The following is a 20,785-nucleotide window of genomic DNA, read 5'->3' on the forward strand; positions in this document are numbered from 1 at the left end:
CCTGGGAAAAGACTCATGTAAAAAGACTTACTTTTTATAAAATTGACTGGAGATTTTTTTTTTTTTTTTTGGTTCTTTTTTTCGGAGCTGGGGACCGAACCCAGGGCCTTGCGCTTCCTAGGTAAGCGCTCTACCACTGAGCTAAATCCCCAGCCCGGAGATTGTTTTTAAAGGCTGATTTTTTAAGGAATTTTTTGAAACACTCATATTTACATATATGGGTGTCCTGCCTGCATATATGTAAATGCACCACGTGCATGCAGTGCTCTCATAGGCCAAGAAGAGGGAGTTGGATCCCCTGGGATGAGTTATGAGCCACTATATGGGTGCTGGGAACTGATTCTGGGTCCTGAGAGTTGCCAGTGCTCTTAACTGCTGAGCCAGCCTCTGACTTAAGAGTTCTTTAAGTAGGGCTGGAGAGATGGCTCAGTGGTTAAGAGCACCCGACTACTCTTCCAGAGGTCCTGAGTTCAATTCCCAGCAACCACATGGTGGCTCACAACCATCTGTAATGGGATCTGATTCCCTCTTCTGGTGTATCTGAAGACAGCTACAGTGTACTTACATAGAATAAATGAATAAATCTTTAAAAAAAAAAGTTCTTTAAGTAAACAGTTAGAGTGTAGAGCAATCCATGTAAGAACGATATGAACAGTTAGGCTTTTGATACTGTTTCTGACAGGATTAGGGCCAGCTTGAGCCTGCAGAGCATGGCTCCGGCAGGCCTTGTCCTTCCCCCCTTCCCTCTGCCTTGCTACAAACCATTAGATTACATTCCTAAACCAGCCTCCAAGGTCTGTTCCCTTACATAGTCTTTCCTCCTCCTGAGGCTGACTACCAAGGCCCAGAGATCTAAACATAAAGTCCAGCAATCAAAATCCCCCTTTGGCTCACCTAATTAACACGCCCAATTAAAATTAAGCACCTCATCCTAACATGGGGTTTCCCATTTTACCTTTATAAACTGCCATTTTCCTGTGTGCCACACCTTTGACCTCTCTGTCCAGAGGCAGTCCTTTGTCCTACCTTGTCCTGCTTCCCTGGTTCCCTTCCCCTTCTCTCCTCCTGTCTCTTTTACTTGTCTCTGATTCCCTACCCTTTGTCTCTCTGGGGCAAATAAATGTCCTTTGTGCTGAGAACCTGGTCTTGGGGCTCCTGAGCGTACTCTTACTAACAGTGTGTGCAATGTTCCATATCACTGGTCTGGTTTCTCTAGTTACTGACAAGCTAGTTAAATGATAAGTATAGGAACTGATGAAATAGCCCCGTCTGTAACATGCTTGCTGTGTGAGCAAGAGGACCGGAGTTCAATCCCTGGAACCTAGGTAAAAAAGCTGGTGTCTTAGTTAGGGTTACTGTTTGTCTTAGTTACTGTCCTACTGCTGTGAAGAGACACCATGACCACAGCGACTTTTATAAAGGAAGAACATTTAACTGAGGGTTTGTTTAAAGTTTTAGAGGTTTAATTTATCATGGCAGGGAGCATGGGAGCTGGCGTGGATCTGGAGACGTAGTTGAGAGCTACATCCAGATCAACAGAGAGAGAGAGAGAGAGAGAGAGAGAGAGAGAGAGAGAGAGAGAGAGAGAGAACAGATAAGGGAGAGAGACAAAAAGGGAAAAGGAGAAGGGGAGAGAAAGGAAGGAGGGGGAGAGGAAAAAGGAGAGACGGGAGGAATGAGAGGGAGAGAAAGAGATACATGTACACTAGAGCCCACTGCTAGTGACACACTTCCTCCAACAAGGCTACTCCATTATAACCCTAACAGAGTTCCACTCCCTGGTCACTAAACATTCAAATATGAGCCATGGGGAGGTGGGCATTCTTAGTCAAAGCACTACACTATTGCTGATCTAAAACACCAGGACCAAAAGCAACTTGAGGAGGAAAGGGTTTATTTCACTTACAGGTATATATATGTATATACACATATATACATATATGTGTTCATACATACACACACACACCACACACAACAATTCCTCATCAAAAGTAGTGAAGTCAGAAACCTTGGAGGCAGGAGCTGATGCAGAGGCCACGGAGGAGTGCTATTTACAGGCTTGCTCAGCCTGCTTTTTTTTTTTTTTTTTTTAAGATTTATTTTGTGTATGTGAGTACACTGTAGCCACACTGTAGCTGCCTTCAGACACCCTAGAAGGGGGCATCGGATTCCATTATAGGTGGTTGTGAGCCATCCTATGGGTACTAGGAATTGAACTCAGGACCCCTGGAAGAGCAGTTAGTGCTCTTAACTGCTGAACTATCTCTTCCGCCCTTAGCCTGGTTTCATATAGAACCTAGGATCACCACTCCAGGGGTGTGGCCCCACTGGGCCTGCCCTCCCTCATCAATCACTAATTAAGAAAATGCCTTAAGGGGTTGGGGATTTAGCTCAGCGGTAAAGCGCTTGCCTAGCGAGCGCAAGGCCCTGGGTTCGGTCCCCAGCTCCAAAAAAAAAAAAAAAAAAAAAAAAAGAAAAAAAAGAAAATGCCTTACAGGCTTACCTAAACCAGCTCTTATGGAAATCTTTTCTCAATTGAGTTTCTTTCCTCTTTGGTGACACCAGCTTGGGTCAAGTTGACAGAAAAGTAGCCAGGACACTGGGTGTGGTGAAGTATACTTGTAACACTAGCACTGTAGAGGCTGACACAAGGAGGATTCCTGGAGCTTGCCAGCTGGAATCCAGCCTACCGGGAGACCAAGGTGGATGGCTCATAAGGAGCAACATGCAAGACTAACCCCTGACATATACTCGAATGTGCACCTGCACGTTTAAGTGTGCGCTTACACACACATGCTCAAAGCAGAAAGAGAAGGCTGAGAAACAAAGGCTTTCTGGGAGTGACAAGTAATCCTTGCAACCGTTGCAGCCTGAAATATTCGGGTTTTCACAAGAATGAATCTCAAACTTCAGCAAATGTCAAACACAACACAGTTTGTTTTTGTTTTGTTTTTTTTTTTCCAGAGCTGGGGACTGAACCCAGGGCCTTGCGCTTGCTAGGCAAGCGCTCTACCACTGAGCTAAATCCCCAACTCCACAACACAGGTTTAAACACTGGTTGCAGTTGGACTTGTGGGTAACACCCATGTGCTCCAACATTGGAGAAGGCGGAGCCAGGAGGATTAAGAGTTCAAATCCAGCTTTCAGTACATGGCAAGTGTGAGGACAGTCAAGGTTCCATGAGACCTTGCCTCGGAACAAACAATCCACACAGGTTGCTGGGCCCTGCTCAGAGCTTGCTTCTGCAGGTCCTCAGGAGGGGCCTAATGAGCTCAGACTTCCAAGTCCTCAGCGGCAGCACTGCTGCCTTTTCAGACCTACATGAACCCGTTAGAGACAGGAACCGATGGGCTAGGGGATAGCTCAGTGGGAAGAGCACTTATTTGGCACGGGCAAAACCCAGGCTTTAGTCCCCACTGTGGGGTGTGGTAGCAATAACACTAAGCAACACAAAATGACTTCTGCCACATTTAGAAGACGCTTCCTCAACAGTACAGGGGAAGCAGTGTCTCTGGAAGTCAGAGGGAGGGAGCCTATGGCCGTTGAGTCTGGATTCAAGAACATGGGAAGTTTGAAGTTGGAGTGCTAGAGTTTGGAAGGCAAAAAGGCCACTCCCTAGCAAGCAAGATGGCTCAGCAGATGGGGAGAGACTTGCTGCTAAGACTGACTTGAATTCAATTCCTGATATGATGGAAGGGGAGAATCTATTTCTGCAAGTTGTCCTCTGCCGCCACACATAGACAGACGGAAGGAAGAAGGAAACGGATGGAGGAGAGCAATGGAGGAGCTGGGTCCATTCATGGATTTCTTCTTTCAGGCACACGCCCAAGCTTGGCATTCTTATAACAACACATGGCGCAGTAAACAGCACGGTGAGCGGGGACCCTCAGGCTCAGACCCAGTCCCAGAGGAGCCAGCCATGTCCTGCCTCTCCCTACCCTGACTTCCTTCCTTTAAGGCCTAGTGGGGATTTCATTGGACTGTGACTGGGGGGAACCCATGGACATCCACAACCCCGACGATCTTGAGGCTGCTGAGCGATACCTACAGTTCTGTCTTGGTTGGTTTGCCAACCCTATTTATGCTGGTGACTATCCCCAAGTCATGAAGGACCACATTGGTGAGCTGAATCATGTTGTTTTTAAACTTCTTCTGGCATGTATGTTCATGTATGTGTGCTCAGGTGTGCATACACACATATGCATGTGGAAATCACAGGACAATCTCCTTAGTTGGTCTTCAGTCATCAACCACCTTGTTTTTTGAGACAGGGTCTCTCACTGGGGTGGAGCTTGTCCAGTAGGCGGAACTAACTGGCCAGTGAGCCATAGGAACCCACCTTTCCAGTGCTGAGTGTGTGTGTGTGTGTGTGTGTGTGTGTGTGTGTGTGTGTTCATGCCAAGGCGCAAGCATGGAAGTCCTAGAGTTGGGATCCAGGGGATGAACTCAGATTGCCAGGTTTGCACATCAAACATCTTTATCTGCTGAGCCATCCTAATAGCCCACACTCAGGTTTTTTCTTTTGTAAACAAGGGGCTGGGGAGTCAGGTCCTCATGCTTACAAGGCAAGCTTTTACCAATGGAGCTATTTCCACAACCCTGAACTTTTTAAAACTGTATGCATTCATTAGGCTGTGTGATGTTCCAGTACGTGTACACTGATGTCTACATCATGTTAAACAGATGTTGTTCATCATTGCTTTATGAGGAACTCTTAAGCCCCTTCTTATCTGCAGGCAACTGCATAGCCAGAGTCCCCCGCCCCTATTAATAGTGACCCCACAGTCCCTCAGGGGCCTCTGGAGCAGCAACCGGAGGCCTAATTCTAGGTGCTCTTCTACCCCCGAAATGAGAGCAAACAGGGGAGCGGGGGGAGCTGTTTTTCTGTGTCTGTCTTTCTTCAGCATCCTTAGCTACCAGAAAAATGCCAATTAAAACAGCTCTGAGAGTCCATCTCATTTAAAGTCAGAATGGCTATCAAGAAATCAGAGATCAGCTAGGACTTGGGAGAGGAGAGCCTTCATTCACTGCTGACAGGAGTAAAAACTGGTACAGCCACTATAGAAATCAGTGTGCTTCCCTCAAAAACAAGACAAAATTTAAAAACTAAAAATAGAGCCAGAGAGATGGCTCAGTGAGTAAATGTACTTTCTACCCAAACTTGACCTAAAAATGAACTCCATTTCCCAGGACCTACATGGTGGGAGCAGAGAACAGATTCCTTCCGGTTGTATTTTGACTTACACATTGTTGCCATAGCACCCCCAAATGTAAATAAGGACCACTAGATGCTAGCCATATATCATCTCTAGGCAACAGAGACACACTACAGACACACTTAGATACTCATGTTTATTACTGCTGTCTTCCCAATAGCCAGAAAATGGGACCAACCTAGATATCCATCAACAGATGAATAAAGGAAGTGTGGTATATATACACACTGGAATTTCATTTGGCCATTAAAAAGAGAAGTCATGACTCTTGTAGTTAATATAAGTCAGAATTAGAAAGATGAACAGGCATGTTCTCTCTCAAAGGAATAATTTAAGTGGTACATGGGTGTGTGTGTGTGTGTGTGTGTGTGTGTTTACTGGGATACTTCAAGAACAGAGAAAGAGACTTCTTTTTTCTCTTTCTTTTGTTTTTTCAAAACAGGATTTCTCTGTGTAATAGCCCTGCCTGTCCTGGAACTCTCTTTGTAGACCAGGCTGGCCTCAATTCACAAAGATCCACCTGTCTCTGCCTTCCAAGTACTGGAATTAAAGGCACCATCAGGCCCAGCAAGAGAGAGAGAGCCCTTAAAGGAACAGGAAGTGAAAGTAAAAGAGAACACTGGGAAGGAAGAGGGGACTGACTGGGAAAGAGGACAATAAGGCCAAAGTACAACACACACACACACACACACACACACACACACACACACACACACACACACACGTTCACATGTACATAAAAGCCATCATGGAACCCATTACTTTGTATGCTAACTTAAAACAATTTCCAACCTTCAGCATGACTGGATTTAGCCATATTTAGTAAATGTTTTTGTAAAAAAACAGTGCTCAGTGGTTTTTCTAGTTACTGAATTTGACTGACATCAATAATTTGCTGATGTTTTAAAATATTAATAGTGCAAACCTTTTATTTCTTTAATCACTGCCAACAATCTCCTTGCAAATGATTTTTTTAAAATTTTTTTAACTTATTTATCTTATGTCTACTATACACTGTCACTATCCTCAGACACACCAGAAGAGGGCATCAGATGTCATTACAGATGGTTGTGAGCCACCATATGGTTGCTGGGAATTGAACTCAGGACCTCTGGAAGAGCAGTCAGTGCTCTTAACCACTGAGTCATCTCTCCAGCCCACCTCTCCCCCACGAATGATTTTGTTGTCCTATTAGATCAGTGCTTGTTTGCCAGTGTATGTAGTTAAAGCTATCATCAGTGGCCTGCATCTTTTATTCTGTAAACATACTTCTAGGTCCTCTTTCCATTCTGGCATAGAAAGTGCAGCCTCATTTGTAGTAATAGCTATACACCATGGTACTGATAGTCATTCAACTGTAATTATTACTTTAGGAGCGGTTACAGTGTTATATTCTGTGTGTGAATGTTTTGTTTGTATGTATCTTTGTGTACCATATGCATGCATAGTATCCCTGTAGACCAGAAGAGGGTATTGGATCCTCTGGAACTGGAGTTACAGATGTCCGTGAGCTACCATGTAGGTGCCAGGAACTGGCAATAAGCATTCTTAGCTACTGGGCCGTCCATCTCTCTAGCTCCTATTGTTAGTACCGTGGTGCTGGCGATCAGACACAGGGCCTTGTGCATGCTGTATCCTCAGTTTTCTGCCATTTCTTTAGCTACCCCCTTGGGAATAAAATCTGAGTTGTTTCCAACCTTTTGCCACTCAGCCTACAGTGATGACACCAAATGTAGATGCGGGCAAAGTACTAGGTAACGAGGTTTGGAGCTTGTCATTTAAGAAGTGTACCTTTGCAGTCCTAGTGGAGGGCAAAATGGCCAGAGTAGAACTTGTCACAAGTTAGACTGTCAGCAATGTATGAACACGCCTGTGACTCTCCCTACCACTGATGGCCTTCCAGTTTCCTTCTAGAAGGAGCCACAGGCCAATTTTCCAATGTGAGGAACAGGATAACCCTGCTTTCCCTCAGGTAGCTAGGAGCTATCCATATACCACTCACTGAGCAATGAGCGAAAATATTTCATTCTTTGGCTGCCAGGGGTCAAATCCAGGGCCCTGTACACACTTGTCAAGTTCTCTACTACTAAGCTACACTCCTACCACAAACAGTAAGCAATCTAAACTTAGAAAAAATTTAATAGAGCCTGGAGAGGTGGTTCAACAGTTAAGAACACCTGATCGTCTTCCAGAAGACCGGGTTCAGTTCCCAGCACTCACAGAGGCAGCACATAACCACCTGCTAATCCAGCTCCAGGGGATCCAACACCTGCTTCTGACCTCTGCAGGCACTGCACTCATGTAGATGCACGCACACGTGCACACACACACACACACACACACACACACACACACACTCACATACACACATGCACACACAACACACACACACACAAACACACACACACAAACACACACACACAAACACACACACACAAACACACACACACAAACACACACACACAAACACACACACACCTGTGTAGCCCTGGAACTCAATTTCTCAATTTGTAGACCAGGCTGGCCTTGAACTTACAGGCATCCTGAGTGTTGGGATTCAAGGTATGTGCCACAATGCCTGGCTTTTAAAATAGATCTTTAAAAATTAAATTCTAAGCTGGAGAGATGGCTCAGTGGTTAAAAGCACTGACTGCTCTTCCAGAGGTCCTGAGTTCAAATCCCAGCAACCACATGGTGGCTCACAACCATCTGTAATGGGATCTGATGCCCTCTTCTGGTGTATCTGAAGACAGTGACAGTGTACTCACATACACAAAATAAATAAATCTTTAAAAAAATTAAATTCGGGGGGGATTAAATTCTTTAGTGTTGAAATATCACAATTCCAGTTTGAAAGGCTAAGGGTGTAATTTTTGTGTATCTGGATTCTTTAAAGCTCAGCCTTTTTGTTTTGTTTATGCTTTTTCAAGACAGGTTTTCTCTGTGTATCCCTGACTTTCCTGGAACTTACACTGTACACCAGGCTGGCCTTGAATTCAGAGATCCACTTGCCTTTGGCTCCCAAGTGCTGGGGTTAAAGGTCTGCACCATCACCTGGCTTAAAGCTCAGCTTAAAAAAAAAAAAAAGATTTATTTTATGTGTTTGAGTATTTGCCCGCATGTATGTATGTGCACTGTGTGTGTTCCTCATGCCTCTGGATGCCAGAAGAGGGTATTGAACCCTTAGAACTAGAGTTATGGCTGGTTGTGAGCTGCAACATGAGTGCTGGGAACTGAACCTGGGTCCCCTGCAAGAGCAGTCAGAGCTGTGGACCATTTAAGCTGGAGAGCTTAAACACCACTGGGAACGGCAAATGACTGTAAGAAATAAGACTTGCTTAAATCCTCACATTCTCTCCTGTCAGGAACAAAGAGCGCCAAGCAAGGCCTGGAGATGTCGAGGTTGCCCACGTTCTCCCTGCAGGAGAAGAGCTACCTTAAAGGCACATCTGACTTCCTGGGACTGGGCCATTTTACCACTCGGTACATCACTCAAAGGAAATATCCCTCCCACCAGGGGCCCAGCTACCAGAATGACCGTGACTTAATAGAGCTTGTGGACCCCAACTGGCCAGAAATAGGATCTCCATGGCTTTATTCTGTGCCGTGGGGATTCAGGAGGCTTCTCAACTTTGCCCAGGTACTTATGGCATCGAGTCATGTAAGACCTTCAGACCTGAGTTTAGTCTCTCCCAGACACTCAGGTGACTACATACAAAAACTGAGAAAACTCTAGGTAGAGGCGCACAAGACTGCAGGAAGATCAGGAATTCAGTATTTACCTCTACATACTGCATACTGAGCTCAGGGCCAGACTGAACTTCAGGAAACTCTACCTTAAACAAAGAAACAAACGAAAACATCTGGCAACAGCAGCATGAAAGTTAATGAGCCAAGAAAACTCAGCCCTGCACCTCACAGCAACTAAACGTAGGCCTTGCAGACTGATGCGTACATAAACTACTTCCAACAACAGTTGTAAATCTGACACTTAATCTTTAAGTATATATTTTTACTTAGTGTAGAGCATTTGCCTGAAAATATGTATGTGCAGCACAAAGGTGTCTGGTACCATGGGGGTTAAAGAAGAGGATCCCCTGGAACTAGTTACAGATGGCTGTCAGCTGCCGGCCATGTTTGTGCTGGGAACTGGAAGGCAGCCATCTCCATAGCGCCTTGGTCTACATTTCGAAGTTGACCCTTGGACAGTTTTACACATGTATGTGATGCATTTTGATCACATCTACTTTCCATTATCTGTCCTTCCCTCCCCTCCTGCCGCTAACCCCCTTCTTCCAACAAATGTGCTTCCTACTTTCCCGTCTTTGTGTGTGTGTGTGCGGGCGTGCATGCACGGCCCACTGAGGTTAGCTGGGGTTGCTCACCAGCACATGGTGAGCGGTTATTTACAGAACAGCTAAGCACTGTTCTGTAAGCACTAAGTGTGACAGTAAAGAAAATGACTGCTCTTCTTTCAGGATATTTAGCCGTTTTAAGTCCCATCTAATTTGAAAGGGAATTTGTGGGAAAGAATAAGACGTGGAGGGTGTTTTCCCCAAACAAGGCCCCTTGATTGAGAACTAGTCTTCCATATCAGCCCACTAGTCTATATTCATCTCTCAATCAACATGTCGCCTGACACCTACTAAGCGTGACACCTACTAAGAGCTAACAGGCACTTCATTAGAATATGGCAGCCACGTACGTGATCCCGAAGACCACCTGTAAGTCAGGGGCTTGGTGTTTATTCCCGTCTCACTTTCAGACTCAGTACGGTGACCCTCTTATATATGTGACAGAAAGTGGAGCACCCCAAAATTTACACTGCACTCAGTTCTGCGATGAGTGGAGAATTCAGTACCTTAAAGGATACATCAATGAAATGTTAAAAGGTGAGGTAAAACTAAGATTTGCTTCACATGTTTTTCTATTTAGACAAAATTCAGTCTATCATCTACCATCTAAAACCTGCTTCTAAATCTCATAGAAACAACTTGATACTATTTGTACTTCTAACAAATGAAAACATATTAAGAATGGAGTCATTTTTCTTCACAGCTATAAAAGATGGTGTGGATATAAAAGGGTATACTTCCCGGTCTCTGTTGGATAAGTTTGAATGGGAGAAATATGGATTCTACTATATTGAGTTCAATGTGAGAAACAAGCCGCGGTATCCCAAGGCTTCTGTTCAGTATTACAAGGAGATTATCACAGCCAACGGGTTTCCAAACTCACAAGAGGTAAGGTGGTACCCATGACACTTGTTCGGTTCTAGAACTAAAGATTAAGATGAACCATACTTCTCCTTTCTTTCAAGGGGTGGGGAACATGGCACCATCCCCCCCACAACCTCTGCTTAGATGGAGTAAACACACCTCAAAACCCAGTCCCTTCCAGAGCAACACGGTGCCAAGGATCCTATCTGAGCTAGTTCTAGTGGACCAAACCAGTAACGATGTCAATGGCCTTCTGGGCTGTTGCAGCCAGGAACTGTCCAGTGCTTTACATATGACAGACAAGGCTTCCACCACTGAGCGCCAGCTCCAAATGTTGTCTTCCCCTACCCAACCCTTTGGGGTTTTACTCACATCTAGAATATATTCAAACAATAAGACTAGCAAAGATGAATTAGATGGCAATTCTGACGAATTAAAAATACTACCCTGGGGGTTGGGGATTTAGCTCAGTGGTAGAGTGCTCGCCTAGCAAGCACAAGGCCCTGGGTTCGGTCCTCAGCTCCGGAAAAAAACAAAACAAATAAAACAAAAACGAAAATTTACAAACAAATCTGACTGGCTTGCTAGAATTGGTTCAGAGTGAGCCAAGTGGGTCTAGAAGTGAACCACATCCCTGGTGTTCACTCTCAGTACTAGAAAGCAGTACATAGATCTTGGGGTGTAGCTCAGAGCCCACTTCAGCTACATAGCCAGTTTGTGGCCAGTCAGGGACAATGTGATAGTCTCAAAAAAAAAAAAAAAATTAAATGTCCAAACTGAGGGTAAATGTAGGAATGTGTTTGTCTTGGTGGAACTGATGAGCTGGTCAACTTTTGGCTAAGCCTGATGACACAAATCATGGAAATTTTGTAAAAAAGTGCCTCGTTTATTCTAAAGACAATTTTAAGGATAGGAAAATACTAAGGCCAACTTACTTATCAAGTGGGTTTTTATTAGGTGGAAAGTTGGCGTCTCAAAGCCTTGGAAACTTGCTCCATCAACAACCAGATGCTTGCCACAGGTAAGGATTCTTATCTTTGATAATGATGTAATATTACATATTATGGCATTACCGAAAGTCTCAAGATGATCTACCTAAAATCAATATTCCCAACCATTTATGATTAAAAATGTCTTTTTCCTTAATGTTAATTTCTGTCTTATAAGAATTTTTAAAATTTTATTTTTGGGTAGTAGGGCTAATAAAAGCCAGGCTTTTGGATATACCAAGCAAGATAAACTTCCAGCCTACACAGCACTTTAAAATTATCCATTCACCCACTCACCCATCCATCCACCCATCTAAGCACCCACTCACCTACTCACCCACCCACCCACCCATCCATCCATCCACCCACCCACCCACTCACCAACCCACCCACCCATCCATCCATCCATCCATCCATCCATCCATACTGAGCCCAGACTAACATGGGCAAAAGACTGTACCTCAAAATTATGTAAACAAAAGCATGCAAACACCCGGGAAATGAGGACAGCTATTGTGTATGCTCATGCATAGGTCAGAGGACAAGCTAGCGTAATACTCAGGTACTTGAACCACCTCTGTAGAGAACAAGTCTCTCACTGGCCTGGAGCCTATCACTCAGTCTAGACTGGCTAGCCAGCAAGTTCTGGGCTCCTGTCTATTCCCCTGGCCCTGGGTTACAAGTACACTGCACCTCACCATTTTATCATCTTTATGTGGGTTCTAGAGGTCAAACAAGACAATGCTTTACTGACAGAGCTATGCTTCCCTTCCCAAGAATGAACTCTATTTTTGTCCTTTTGAATTATACTGTAAACTAATGTGCCTACCACCTTTGTTAAAATGGGCTTGTGGAAGAAAAGTCACTCATTATCAACCAAAATAAAGAAAAGCAAAAGCAGGTCTTATACTAATTAAGCAAGTCATTTTCTGTGTGTGGTATTGCTAGTGATTAAACCCAGAGCTGCTAGGAGATATATATATATATATATATATATATGCATGTATGTGTGTGAGCATGTGAGGCATTCAGAGGACACCTCTGTGGTATTGGTTCTCTCCTTTCATCTTTACAAGGGTTCTAGGGATTGAACTCAGATCGTCAGGATTGGGTGGCGTCTTTACCCACTAAGCCATCTTATCAGCCCTACTTAAATTTTTTTTCTTTTTATATGAATGGGTGTTTTGCCTGTATGTATGTCTGGGTATCATGTTCATGTTTGATACCCAAAGAAGACAGAAGATGGTGTCCAATTCCCTGGAATTTGAGTTACAGTGATGAGCTATCATGTGGTTGCTGGGAATCAAACATGGGTTCTCTGGGACAGTAGCCAGTGCTCTTGACCGCTGAGCCATCCCTTTTTGAGACAAGCTCTCATTAACTTGCCTAGGATGGCTTTAAGCTCAACAGCTCGAATAGGTCTTGAACTTGTGTTCCTCTCGATCCTGCCTCCCAAAGCTAGGACAGAGGTTTGTAAGAGATCCTCAATAAAGAACTACTCAGTACTCCCTAATATTTTAGTGTTACTTTACACCTTAGAGATGACAGCAATAAACCAAGTACTGTTGTCCTCACCCTCTCAAAAAGCCTATTTTTCCTTGATTAATTTTATGTGTACTCTTTTTGGCTCCACGTGTGTCAGTGTGAGTGTGTCAGAACCCCTGGGACTATAGTTCCAGACAGTTGTGAGCTCCCATGTCAATGTTGGGGTTTGAACCTGGGTCTTCTGGAACAACAGCCAGTACTCCTAACCACTGAGCCATTTCTCCAGTCCCTTGTTTATTTTCCAGCCAGGGTTTCTCTATGTAGCCCTGGCTATCCTGGAACTCTGTAGACCAGGCTAGCCTCAAACTCAGAGATCTCCCAAGTGCTCCAAAGGCATACTTTCTTATGCAGTAGGTTCTACAAGGATCCAAAATACAGAATCCCACCAATGTTTCTGAAACCCATTTTTCTGCATAAGTGCAATCAAAGAAATATACTTCCTGTCTTGTTTTGTTTTTTAAAGATTTATTTATTTCATGTATGTGAGTACACTGTCACTGTCTTTGGACAGAACAGAAGAGGGCATCAGATTCCATTACAGAGATCATTATGGTTGTGAGCCACTATGTTTGCTGGGAACCAAACTCAGGTCCTTTGGAAGAGCGTCAGTGCTCTTAACCACTGAGCCATCTCTCCAGCCTTACTTCTTGTTTTAATATGGTTCTTTTTTTTTTTTTTAAAGATTTATTTATTTATTTTATGCATATGAATACACTGTAGCTGTCTTCAGATACACCAGAAGAGGGCATCAGATCTTATTACAGATGGTTGTGAGCCACCATGTGGTTGCTGGGATTTGAACTCAGGACCTCTGGAAGAGCAGTCAGTGCTCTTAACCACTGAGCCATCTCTCCAGCCCTTTAATATGGTTCTTTAATGTGGGGTCAAAGCAGGTGGTGCAGAAACCCCCTCAACCTTGCGTACAGCGGCATCCCCACACTCATAAATTATAACTAGGCCATAGTCTACAGATTATAAACCACACATAGTTCAAATCAACGCAATGCAACAAGGCTGTAATGACTTGCTGACTAGCCTTGCTGGGCTGCCTGAGAACACATCCATGCCTGGTTACTTCAGTTACCAGGGTGCTCAGCAGACAAATCAAAGTCAGTCACATGAGGGTCTTCCATTGCATTGGTGAATATAATAGGTAGCTCTTAAAGATTAAAACACACAACAATTATCAAATAGTTAAACATTTTAGTGAACCATTGTGTTAACAAAGAAGTGTTAGAATTACCATTAGAAACATGAATATGTGAGATATAAGTATATAGAGAATAAAAAACTCAAAAAGCTACAAATGTTTCCAAGGGATTTTTTTCTTTCCTTTTTGAGACAGGGTTTCTCTGTGTAGCTGTGGCTTTTCTGGAACATGCTCTGTAGACCAGGTTGCCTCTGCCTCCTCAGCGCTGGGATTAAAGGTGTGCACTATCACGCCCAGTCCAACAGAGTATTATTTCCCCAGTAAAAACCTAGAGAACCCAGGTAATATGGGTGCTAATAGTTTGAAATTAATGCAATGCTAGCAAAAACATTAGCCATACTCAAGTTCAATAAAATACCAAAGTTAGTCCCCCCAGATTTTCTGTGACATTTCCAGCGCTCATGTAGGTTTAGTGTGATGGTAAGGATTCCCAAAAGATGTGTGCATGCCAAGTGAACGCGCTGCCTTTGTCCCATGGTCCCAAAACTCCATTTCGAAATATCATTTGATTTACAGGTTCACTTTTACAACAAATGAGAAAAGTTAGAAACGCAGTGGCCCATCTCCTTTAGCTTTTGCTTCAAAACAAAGCCCACTTCTGGTGGGCTCTCTGTCTGTTCCAGAGCCCTTGCTTAGGCGCATGCACGTGCCTTCAGAGATCGTGGTCCCTACCGTCTGCGTCCTCTCCATCCTCATTGCTGCCCTGCTGCTGACACTTCTCCTCAGGAGCCACAGCTGAGATGTGATCTCATCCCGGCCTCCACATGTCAGAGCATCTTCAGGATGGCCCTTCTCTTCTGCTTCAGAGTTCATGTGATGGCTATTTCTTAGGCTCTGAAAATTAACTCACTCTTTCCCCCCTTTGTGTTTCGTGCTGGGATTTAAGAATAAGAAAATAAAAATAAGCATAAATAAAATGAAAGTAACCTGCAGTCTCAACTCTTCTTCAAGTCAGTTAATATTTTGCTACCTATCTCATTTTTCAAAATTGGGAACATAATGTACAGTTTTATAGCTTGACAACTTTTCACTTATGTGGATGTACAAATGGCTTTCACTGAGCACTGCTCCCTCTGATGGACATCACAATCTAAAATCCTTTCAGGCTGCAGACTATTAGCTAGGCAGGTGGACAGCAAGTGGACAGGATATGTGCCTCCTGAGGGAGAGCATGAGTGACAGCCATGCACAGTGGCCAGCAAAGAGACTCTGCAACACCACACTATGTTTTTATTTTTAATTTAAACTAAAGCCAGGTGTGGTAGTGCATGCCTTTGACACCAGCACTCTGGAGACAGAGGGGTAGAGAGGCAGAGCTCTGTGAGTTCAGGGTTAGATTGATCTGTATAGTGAGCTCCAGGACTACACAGATCCTGTCAAAACAAAAACCCAAAACACTAAAGTTCATTTCATTTTATTTTTTTTTAAAGATTTATTTACTTAATTTATATGAGTACACTGTCACTGTCTTCAGACACACCAGAAGAGGCCATCAAATCCCATTACAGATGGTTGTGAGCCACCATGTGGTTGCTGGGAATTGAACTCAGGACCTCTGGAAGAGCAGTCGGGTGCTCTTAACCGCTGAGCCATCTCTCAGTCCTCATTTTATTTTTTAACTATGATAAAATTGACCTCCATTTATTAGAGGGCAAATGAAGCTTAAGGGCGAAATGGTAAGATCAGGCATTTTACTCATTATTTAATTCTGTTTACTGTTGTTTATGAAACAAAACAAAAACCCAAAAACAACAACAAAAAGAGGCCTGATTGGCAGGGTAGTGCATACCTTAAATTCCAGGTGGATCTCTGTGAGTTCCAGACCAGATAGGGCTACACAGTGAGACCTTGTCTCAGAAACAAATCAAAACAAAAAACCGAAAGATTTTCTATCAATCATTTGAGCTAATAACAACTCAAAGTAAGATGATTTTATTTTCTAGGTTTATAGAGACAGGATTTCTCTGTGTACCTCTGGCTGTCCTAGAACTCTCTGTGTAGACCAGGCTGGCCTGAAATTCAGAGATCCATCCACCTATCTCTGCATCCTGAGTGTTGAGACTAAAGGATGTACAACCACTGCTCAGCGGTGCTTTGGTTTTGATTTTAAAAATCAAGTATTTTTTTTAAAAGGTGTTTATATTTAGGGCTCAAAGAAATTTGGCTGAGGAAAACTTTATTAACAACACTTTGATTTTCACATCAAGTTGGGGGTCTGTTTACAATTTTTTCTTTTAGAAATGATTTTGAAATCAAACTCTGCAGATTAATAATTTCTTTGATTCTAGAGTTCAGTAGACCTATTAAGTGGCCAACAAAAGGTACGAAGGCCTTGGAGACTTACACAGTAAAGTAACAACCAGATAGGTCATGTGGGGGATGACTGGTGAGCAGTTATTCCTGACAATGTAAAACAGCCAAAACACAAGGTACTCAGCACAACACACCTGAGAAAGGATACGCACAGGACTCTCAGCGCTCATTACTTGAAGTGCACCTGGCTGCAGGTAACCATGTTAATGAAGGCAGCCCTTTCTTCCAGACTACCATTCAGTGTCAACTCAGAAAACTCTGTAAGTAGAAAGGCAATGAGGCAGTGAGAACACTCCACTGACGTCACCACAATATATCATTGAGGAGTGTGGATGGCACCTGACTTGCCCTTGGACAGAATCTGCTTGGCAAAACTCACCTGGGGCAATGATTTATACAACACACCCTCCTGAAGTTTTAAGCTTTGATCAAACAACTTAACATTTGAAGCAAAGTAAAAACAAAACCAACCAACCAACCAACCAACCAAGGGCTACCTTCTCTTGGGAACCATTTACATTAATTTTCATGTTACCACTTAAGGCTCAACAAGTGTCTTTTCTTAATCATGTTATAACATAATTTTAGAGAAGAAATTCTTAGGATTTACAGCCTCCCCACCCCCTTTATGGTTTTTAAAGACAGGGTTTCTCTGTGTAGCCTTGACTGGCCTCAAACTCACAAGCGATCCACCTGTCTCTTCCTCCCAAGTACTAGAATGAAAAGTGTGTGCCACCATCACCAGGCATCACCCTACAGCTAAATGTAACCTCATTTTTCTACCTTCTCAAAGAACAACCACTGCGCTTCAAGGAAATAGGCCAGTCAGCATTTAGAGGAACTGTGTGTACTTCCTTTGTGATTTTTCATGTTTTTACCATCACTGCTGTCATTTGTGAAGCACCCACTCATTGGTGGATTGCCCTCTAGTGGACACTTGAATTTCTACCCCATTACTTCCAAATATTATTCTCCCTTATTCTCTGTTCCCATGGCAACTGAAAGTGTGTTCCTTCTTTGTCTCCCTGTTCTTGATGTCAACTGTTTTACTTAGGAGCAGAAGACCCATTAGATATATTGAAAGTTAGGTTTGACTTAAGTCCAATGAAAACCATCTAAGCTCTATTTGTCTAATATTGGTGAGGATGAGACTGTCTCATGTAAGCTAGGCTGGTCTTAATTTAAACTCACTATGTAATCAAGGATGACCTGAACTTCTGAGATCTAGCTGTAACTTTACTTAAAAAATAAAGAAGAAAGAAAGAAAGAAAGAAAGAAAGGAAGGAAGGAAGGAAGGAAGGAAAAAAAGGAAGGAAGGAAGGAATCTCACTCCGTAGTTTAGGCTAGCCTAGAGTCTTGAAACTCATATGTAACCCAAGTTTGCACACCTGACTTCGTTGCTACTGCTCGTGTCCCCAAGTCCTGTCTCAGTGCTGGCAGTAGAAGTCAAGGTGCATGTAGGCAAGTCCTCAACCACTGAGCTAAATCCCTAATCTCGGCTTTCCTTTTGAGCCAGTTTTCAGGCCTCAGGACTCTGAGCTCCTTGTTCTCCTGCTTCCACCTCAAATTCCTGGGATTACAAGCATGGCCCAACACACCAGCTTCCAAGCACTTTTTATTTTTGAGATGATCTCTGAGTCTCCTTTTGGGTAAACTTCATAATTCTCCCACTGAGTTTTTTAAGTGTGTGTGTGCATACACATGTATGCATGCTCTGTTTTTTTTTTTTGTTTTTTTCTTTTTTTTCTTTTTTTCGGAGCTGGGGACCGAACCCAGGGCCTTGCGCTTGCTAGGCAAGTGCTCTACCACTGAGCTAAATCCCCAACCCCCATGCTCTGGTTTTTGAGATGGGATCTCCATGTGTACCCCTGGCTGTCCTGGAACTTGTTTTGTAGTCAAGGCTGGCCTCAAACTTAGAGATCCATCTGCCTCAAGTAATCTCAAAGACTTTCTTATAGTATACTAGGACATTTTCCTCTTCTCAACACATGCTATAAATGTGAGTTTCTAGTTTACTATGCCTGCTGCTTGGCCGTTGAACTTTTTTTTTTTGTTATACAGAAATGTTTCTTTTTTATATACCTGGAATCAAAAATTTTTTTATTATGTTAAAAATTGTGTGTGCATGTTTAAGTACATCACTATATGAAGGTGCCCACAAAGACCAAAGAGGGCACTGAATCTTCTGCAACCAAAGTTATAGGTAGCTTTGAATTGCCTGATGTGGGTGATAGGAACTGAACCCAAGTATTCTGCAAGATCATCTCTGAACCATCTCTTTAACCCCCACAGAGCTGATTTTTAATCCCTTTTAGATTTTAAGTTTTATATCATACTTAAAATACATGACATGGGGACTAGAGATGGCTCAGCGGACAAGAGCACTGGCTGCTTTTCTAGAGGTTCTGAGTTCAACTCCCAGCAATCACATGGTGGCTCACAACCATCTGTGATGGGACCCGATGCCCTTTGGTTATGTCTGAAGAGAGAGACAGTGCACTTATATACATAAACTAAATAAATACGTCTGAAAACCAAACCAAACAAACCACATGTCATGATTTTAACTGATAGCTTCTAGAAAAATTCTTTCAGTTTAATGATTTCAGCATTTTGATCTATCTGCGACAGACAGAATGACCCAGGAAACAGGAGTGGGCGTAGGGGGGCTATCGTCTTAATTGTGCTAACTGAAGTGTGAAGACTTGCCCGGTATGCACAGACCACCATCCCTGGGTCAGGCACTCTGGACGGCTGTAGAGTGGGGAGATGGGCTGACAGGAGCACACATGCACTGCCTTCTTCTGCTGACTCAGGGATTTCTACCAATCGCTACTCCAGCTCCTCCTGCTTTGACCTCCTTACCACCATGGGCGGTGATCTGGGAGATGAAAAGAACCACTGACCCTTCAGTTGCTCTTGTGAGAGTATTTTATCACAGTAACAGGAAAAGAAACTAAGATATAAATTAGTACCAAAAGTAGTGGGAATGATATGGTGATGGGGCCAAGTAGTGGTAGAGATGTGTTGTTGGTGTTAATTTCAAATCATTAGAATCTAGAATCATCTGGGAGATGGGCATCTGAGCGTGACTGCGAAAGATTACCTTGTGTTAAGTGCTATGGGAGGAGCCATCCTAATTATGAAGAGGACCACTCCCTGCATGGTATAAGTGAAGGACGGGGCCTCAGCGCCATGCTGCTCTCTGCTTCTTGAGTGTGAATACAGCATAACTGCCTCCTTGTCTTAACCTCCTGATGCCTTGACTTCCCTATGAGCCAATGTAAACCTTTTTTTCCCTTAAGTTCCTTTCATTAGGGTATTTTATCAGAGCAAAATGAAAGAATTTTTTTTGATAATAAGGCAGTATCAAATAGAATACAAAACTATTTATATTTCTACCAGCGGCTGATTAAGGAATATGAAATCTACTGTCACTAAAATCTTTGTAACGTTCAATGTGGTCACTTAGGCCCATATGAATAAGATGACATCATAATCAGTATGCATGAAGATAAGGGTTTCCAAGGTGCACACTGAAGAAGCTAGAGAGCAAGCTAATTACATGAAGAACTAAGATACTAATATGGCCAATCTCTGACAGAAACCAGAACTGCCAACCCTTATTCCAGATGTGGAGAATGCATTAGGGAGGAAGTATCCCCAGGATTACTGTATCAAGAGAGAGCTCCCATTTCTACCTCAGCACTCACCTCTCCACTGTATCCCTAACTTCTTTCCTTATTATGTAAGCACACTATAGCTGTCTTCAGACGCATCAGAAGAGGGCATCGATTTCATTACAGATGGTTGTGAGCCACCATGTGGTTGCTGGGAATTGAACTTAGAACCTCTGGAAGAGCAGTCAGTGCTCTTAACTACTGAGCTATCTCTCCAGCCCTGGCAAAGGTTCTTTTAGCCAGGATAATAAGAAAAAGCACTCACTAGTGATTATTATACTTTGAATTCTTCTAAAGCTCACAATGGCACAAAAGTCAGATACTCTTTTAGAGTCTGTTTTATATCTACAGTTCAGGAAAAGACCTGTCACAACGACTCCTCCCATAAAGATCTAATTACTACAGATTGTCTTTACCAGGTTTGTGGAAACTGCAATGGTCTACAGGGGAGCATTCACTCAGCTGCCACACTGTTTTCACCTTCTTCTGACTACTGCCGATCTCTACTCTCCACTTCTGCGGCTTCTCACTGAAGAAAAAATACCAAAAGAAAATTAAAATGGATAAATAAACTACTTATAACTAAACAGCAGCTGCTTCCTCCCTCCCTCCC

At 43.2% G+C, this 20,785-nt stretch overlaps 2 protein-coding genes across 8 annotated transcripts in view; one reads left to right on the plus strand and one right to left on the minus strand.

The window, feature by feature from the left end:
• The window catches only part of Lctl (lactase-like), a 28,573-nt gene extending 13,455 nt beyond the window's left edge, over positions 1-15,118 (plus strand). The window contains exons 8-14 of one of the 2 annotated variants that reach the window (XM_063265509.1): positions 3,818-3,872; positions 3,959-4,120; positions 8,582-8,856; positions 9,982-10,108; positions 10,275-10,459; positions 11,393-11,456; positions 14,803-15,105. In XM_063265509.1, the coding sequence (XP_063121579.1) occupies positions 3,818-3,872; positions 3,959-4,120; positions 8,582-8,856; positions 9,982-10,108; positions 10,275-10,459; positions 11,393-11,456; positions 14,803-14,918 (984 nt within the window). In that variant the 3' untranslated portion in view covers positions 14,919-15,105. Of the gene's footprint in view, positions 1-3,817; positions 3,873-3,958; positions 4,121-8,581; positions 8,857-9,981; positions 10,109-10,274; positions 10,460-11,392; positions 11,457-14,802 lie in introns of both variants that reach the window. The other variant, NM_001401134.1, reaches the window with a different exon arrangement.
• Zwilch (zwilch kinetochore protein) overlaps positions 13,418-20,785 on the minus strand; it is a 33,247-nt gene continuing 25,879 nt past the window's right edge. For 5 of the 6 annotated variants that reach the window (XM_063266191.1, XM_039082443.2, XM_063266190.1 and 2 more), the window contains 3 exons: positions 20,589-20,701; positions 16,627-16,750; positions 13,418-15,053 (listed from right to left, as the gene is read on the minus strand). In XM_063266191.1, the coding sequence (XP_063122261.1) occupies positions 16,662-16,750; positions 20,589-20,701 (202 nt within the window). In that variant the 3' untranslated portion in view covers positions 13,418-15,053; positions 16,627-16,661. The remainder of the gene's footprint in view (positions 15,054-16,626; positions 16,751-20,588; positions 20,702-20,785) is intronic. The other variant, NM_001427745.1, reaches the window with a different exon arrangement.

Source organism: Rattus norvegicus, chromosome 8, assembly GCF_036323735.1.
Source record: "Rattus norvegicus strain BN/NHsdMcwi chromosome 8, GRCr8, whole genome shotgun sequence".
Taxonomy (NCBI): Eukaryota; Metazoa; Chordata; class Mammalia; order Rodentia; family Muridae; genus Rattus; species Rattus norvegicus.